Raw genomic sequence first — 6,000 nt, forward strand, 5'->3', positions numbered from 1 at the left:
AAACAGGCTATGTAGGCAGATCAGTGGCCTGAAGGTGCTCTTGGTCCCTGAGAGGTCCTTGGTGTCTCATGAGCCTGACCACCACGTGAAGTCATGGCACCGATAGAAGGGAAATCGCATTAGTCACCAGAACGATCACAGTCATTTTCTAAAGAAACAATCATAGCCGTCATAAGAGCAAGTGGGTCTGGGTGTGAGGTGGCCGGCCTGTGATCCCAGCACTCAGGAGGCCGAGGCCAGAACAGCGCAAGTTCAAGGCCAGTCTGCTGTAAACTCACCTCACACCCCAGCAAGCAAAGCAATCGATAGTTGTTTTGTGATGAACAGTTTCTTTCAGTCTCTTGTCTACTCCCTGCTCTGAGGGTCACTGGGGCACCGAGGGGCTAGGGTTGGGGCTGAGGCTGGGGAGTCGCTTCTCTGGCGCCTGTGAGGGGCGGCCAGGCTGGCCCTGAGTTGTGGGGTCTGAAATATTTTGGACCTTCTGCAGGCCTTCTGCTCAAAACAGGACTCTGCCATTTGAAAAATAACCAAAACCCAAAACCCAAAAACCCAAACCAATTTTCCCCTTTTGAGATAGGGTCTTATGTAGCCCAGGCTAACCTCAAACTCCATTTGTAGTAGAGGATGTCCCTCTGCCTCTACCTCCCTCCTGAATCTAGGATTACAGGCTTGCTTGTAACACCTCAGTTTACCTTTGAAGAAAAATCTTCAAAATAAAATCTAAGGCAGCAGCCAGGCAGCCTGAGGAAGGTGGCTCAGGATCTGGGGGGGTTATGCTTGGTGGAAGGGAGCAGAGTCTGTCTTCAAAGGCTCAGGCATTGCCTCTGCAGTCCCTGTAAGGTCCCAGTCCCGGGGGCCTTCCGGTTCACCAAACAGATGCCCAGCTGAGCTAGCGGGGCGGGGTCTTTCCAGGGTGTTAGGGAAACCCTGGCTGCTCTTTCTAGAAAAGACAGATTGGAGGGCTGGGTTTCAGAAGTCTAAATATAGACCACCAAGTGGGAGTCTCCGCTCTTGGGCAGAACCCGCGGTGGGGGAGGGGAGCAGACCCTTTTTTTTTTTTCCTGTAAATATTTTCTTCTGGAGAGGAAACTGGTCTTGGGTTCTATTGTTTGAGCACAATGGGCTCTCCTTTTAGGAGGGCAGCTTTCCCCTGAGGAGCAGCAGGGGGCAGCTAGGGAAAGGGGCCAGGGAAGAAGGCAGGAGGGGCCCCTGCATTCTCAGAGGCCTCAGAGCACTGGCACAAACTCACAGTTTTCCCCCCATCGATACATACAGCACTCGTCCATTTTGTAACTGGTACCGTGTTTATCCTAGAATAAACAGAACTTGTCCAGAATTGGCAATCTCTGGATTTTTCTGGCTCCCATAGTCCATTGCAGCTTCTGTCCCTCCCTCCCAGAAGCTTCCGTGATCTCGGTAGCTTCAGCTTCGGCCCCCACCCTTGGGGTAAAGACATTGGACCTCCAGTGTCCAGATCAGACCGGAAGCTGGGAGTGCTGGAGTGCGTCTCCTGCACTTGGCGGGTTCCTGGTGTGGCCACTCTTTGTCTGCACGCAAGTGCTTTGCCTGGTGCCTGCCTCCTCCTTGTCAGCTACCGTCCCTAGTTTACAGATGAGAGAACTAGCTGCTGCCGTCCCCCCGCATCTTTGTGGGGTTTCACAGGACTGTCCCAGCGTGTCTACAGCGCACACAGGTCTCCTCTCTGCCTGGATGCTGGCCTAGCATCTCTGCCTACCCAGACTCTGGCATGCCAGCTTGGCCAAGCTGGGAGCTCTGGATACAAATTCAAGTCTTCATTGAGCTGAGGGGAAACTGAGGCCCAGAGCTGGGCAGAGGCTTTCCCAGGCATTAGGACCATCCAGTGTGGCCTGTGGGTGTTGTCTCCAGCTAGGTGAAAGCCCTGGGTAACAGTGGCAGGTGGCTAGGGGAAGCAGCCTGCTGCCCGGTTCCCTCCCCAGGACCCCTAGTCTGGCATGGCTGTGAATGAATGTCCAGACTGGGTTCCACTCTTACCCTATTTGAACCCTGAGTGAGCACCTCACTGCCCTGAACCTCAGGCTTCCATCTGTGCAGTGGGTACAGTGCAGTCTTGCTTCGGAGTCCTGACGAGGCCAGGGATGTGGTGGTGGTGGTGGTGGTGGTGGTGGTGGTGTGTGTGTGTGTGTGTGTGTGTGTGTGTGTGTGTGTGTGTGTGTGCTGCGTGAGGAGTTATATAACACAGGCACTGATGGCTGTGCTCCCACCTTGTTGGGACCGCCCCTGTTCCCTCCTGCCCACAGGTGCCCCTGGATGAACGCATCATCTTCTCCGGAAACCTTTTCCAGTACCAGGAAGACAATAAGAAGTGGAGAAACCGCTTCAGCCTGGTGCCCCATAACTACGGGCTGGTGCTGTATGAGAACAAAGTGGTGAGTCCGGGGTGAGCCAGCCACCCTTCCCCACGCTCCTGGTGGCCGCCCACCCTCCTCCAGGCTTACATAGCTATTTTTTTTAACTTTTGAAAAAAATTTAATTTATTTTTATTTCATGTACATTGGTGTCTTGCCTGCATATGTGTCTATATGAGGGCATCAGATCCTCTGGAACTGGAGTTACAGACAGGTATGAGCTGCCATGTGGGTGCTGGGAATTGAACCCAGGTCCTCTGGAAGAGAAGGTAGTGCTCTTAACCACTGAGCCATCTCTCCAGCCCACTTACCTAGTTCTTACTCAGCAACCCCCATTCCACCGTCTGAGGCTCCGGACGCCACACCTTCCCCTTCATGCCTACCACGGGCCATCTCTCCATGGAAGTTCTAGGACCAAAGCAACCTTTCTGATCCTTCTGCATTTCTCCAAGTCTGCTTGGCCTAGGGCTCCCCTCTCAGTCATTTCATCCTGTGTCCAGCTGTCTGTCCTCTCAGTCATTTCATCCTGCGTCCCGCTGTCCTCCTCCTAAACCCTCCTTGAGATCACTGCTCTCTGGTCACTGCCAAGCACTAAAAATCCCTGCATCACCACAGAGCCCACCCTCTGCCTGCCTCAGTCTCCTTCCCGCCTCTCCCAGACCCGGCTCCTTCTGCCAGTGCCGCGCAGTCTGGCCCTCTGTGCCATCTCTGGACGGGGTTCCTGAAATCTCCCCAATTCTTCATGCCCTGATATGTCTGAGAAGAGATGGGGACTGACCGTGACTTGCCTTTGCTTTGGGCCCCTCCAGGAAGTCCCACCTGGTTATATTACAAACTTTATTTCATCGGCCAAACACTTGTCCAGCGCCGCCCTACAGGCAGGCCTGTCTGACCTGTTTCCGAGCAGATCTGTCTGCCCCCAGTGAGCAGAGTTCCCTCCCCGTTGTATCAAGGAGAGCTGCATACTCAGAGTCTCCTTTGAAGCACTGTGATGCTCAGAGCCTAGACATTTGGAGCCAAGGCAGTGGACAGAGACCTTGGGTTCTGGGGACAGCCCTGGTTCATGGCCAACATCTACTTCCTATCAATGTGAACTGGAAGGAGCCACCTCCTGGGAAACGAAACATGCAGTGTCCCCAGCACAATGTAGACGCTGGTCACAGAGGTATTAGTGACAGCCATCAGTGTCACTAATAAGCAGCTGCCCCAGCATGGCTCCTTACATGCTAAGGCACTGCGCTGAACATTTTATGTGGCTGCTCCTCCTTCATCTAGTACCCACCCCCAAACCTTGAACCAGTAGCTGAGTAGCCCGTGGGGCCAGCTGGAAGTGAGGTTTGTGCTTGACAACATTCTGAACCTTGAGGCCCCATTTCTCTTGCTCTCTTCAGGCCTATGAGCGACAGATACCACCCCGGGCCGTCATCAACAGCGCAGGCTACAAAGTTCTCACCTCTGTCGACCAGTATCTGGAGCTCGTCGGCAATTCCCTGCCAGGTAAAGAACCAGTGGTCTCCAGCCATCCTGTCCTGTGTAGGCCTAAGGATTGGCCAGGGAAGGGGATGACCTGAGCCCGTGCTTGGGCGCCATTCTGCAGCGCAGCCAGCGGGGCTTAGAATGTCTACATATCTCTTGAACAACCCGAGCCCCCAAAGAGGAGACTCGAAGGCCTGCAAGGTGGAGTTGGCCCCAGGTTGTGTATAGATAGGGTCTAGACCTAGACTCGGTTGGCCCAGGGAAAGATGATGATAACTCTGCAATGCGTTGCCAAGGGTTTCTTCCTGTTCTTCTCAGCCTGCTGAGGCTTCCAGAGGCTTACACAGTCCCCACCTGGGATTTGGGACTGAAGCTTATGTGGCAGTAGATGCTCTGTAGGGACCCAGCTTCCTAGGTTCCAGGACTGTGTCTCAGTTCTTTTAAGCCCCTCCTCCTCTGACATCAGGTTCCTCCGCATCAATTGAACCCTGGCGCTGAGGGAGCCCGAGGGCCTCGGGTGGGCTGTGTGAGCAACTACCCTATCCCAGCCACCCAGAGCTGGGCCATGCACAACTGTTACTGTCATATTACTGACCACAGCAGTGAGCCCAGGGCCTGTTATCTTGCTGGATCTAAAATATCCCTGAGAGCCAAAGAGATAGAGAAAAATTCCTTTGTATTTATTTTGTTTGCCCACATGCCTCCCTTCTTCCCTGGATATTTAAACCACCAGCTTGGCCTCTGCCATTGAAATTTGAAGAGAAGTTTAACAATGTAACGAGCCTGATCGTGTCATAGTGTCTTACACACGAGCAAGGTAGATGTCACCTGTTTCCAGTTCTAGGAAAAGAATCCGCACTGATGCCGGGTTTCTCAGTTACTCTGGCTGGGCCATGGGGTCAAAATGAAGGCGAGCTGCTTCCTTGCTGATGTGACGTCCCCAGGACAGGGTGTCTGTCTTCTCTAGGCCTGAGCCTAGACCTCAGCGCAGCTGTTCACATCTCTCTACAGGGACCACATCGAAATCAGGCTCCACCCCCATCCTTAAGTGCCCAACGCAGTTCCCTCTCATCCTGTGGCATCCTTATGCCCGACACTATTACTTCTGCATGATGACAGAAGCGGAACAGGACAAGTGGCAGGCGGTGCTTCAGGATTGCGTTCGACACTGCAACAACGGTGAGACCCCAGCAGGCGGCAGTATTTACTAATGTGCTGGATGGCGACACCTAGTGGTTGCGTATGGAATGGCTAGCTTGCTCTAGGATCTGCTCACATTTTTCCCTGCTGAGGATGTAAGAAACTCTTGATTATCACTCTTAATCTTCTACCTTGATGAAATACTTTTTTGTTGCCAAGGAAACATTACAAAACTGTTCTCAGAACGCTGTGACTGTTGATCCCATGGACTCCCAATCCCAAAATCATTTTGATTTTGCCACTTTTCTTTTTTTTTTTTTTGAGACAGGGTTTTTTTCTGTATCCTTGGCTAGAACTCACTGTGGACCAGTCTAGCCTTAAACTCACGGAGATCCGCCTGCCTCTGCCTCCTGAGTGCTGGGATTAAAGGCATGCACTGCCACTGCCTGGATTTTGCCACTTTCTAGCAATTGATGTTAGGAGACTATAGTTACTGTTGTTTATGTGTCTTTCCTTTCAGGGTACTGTAGTCCACTGTGGCGGGGAGGGCATGGTATGTGTATGAGGCAGCTGTTCACACTGCATTTATAATCAGAAAGCAGAGAGCAATGGACGCTGCTCTCTGCTCCCTTCTTACTCAGTCTGGAAGCCCAACGCATGGGGCGCCACCCAGATTTCGGAGACTCTTCCTTCCACCTTAGCTAGCCTACTCTAGAAACTTCCTCTCAGATGTGCCCAGAGGTTTGTTTCCACGGTGATTCTAAACCCTGTCACACTTACAACCAAGGTTAACTTGCATGGAGACTGGCTTCCCTCTTGGGTTCTAAGTAAGACAGTGATAAGTGTCCCTGTGGACTTGAGGGTAATGTAGCATGAGTCTGCTTGTGATTGGTCAAGATTTTTTTTTTTTTAATATTTTTATTACATATTTTCCTCAATTACATTTCCAATGCTATCCCAAAAGTCCCCCATAGCGCCCCCCACTTCCCTACCCACC

The 6,000-nt window shown here is 52.3% G+C and overlaps 1 protein-coding gene across 1 annotated transcript in view; it reads left to right on the top strand.

The window, feature by feature from the left end:
- Positions 1-6,000, top strand: part of Niban2 (niban apoptosis regulator 2) — a 50,024-nt gene that overhangs the window by 31,778 nt on the left and 12,246 nt on the right. The window contains exons 3-5 of the mRNA XM_021184392.2: positions 2,280-2,408; positions 3,779-3,884; positions 4,875-5,042. Of these exons, the coding sequence (XP_021040051.2) occupies positions 2,280-2,408; positions 3,779-3,884; positions 4,875-5,042 (403 nt within the window). The remainder of the gene's footprint in view (positions 1-2,279; positions 2,409-3,778; positions 3,885-4,874; positions 5,043-6,000) is intronic.

Source organism: Mus caroli, chromosome 2 (assembly GCF_900094665.2).
Source record: "Mus caroli chromosome 2, CAROLI_EIJ_v1.1, whole genome shotgun sequence".
Taxonomy (NCBI): domain Eukaryota; kingdom Metazoa; phylum Chordata; class Mammalia; order Rodentia; family Muridae; genus Mus; species Mus caroli.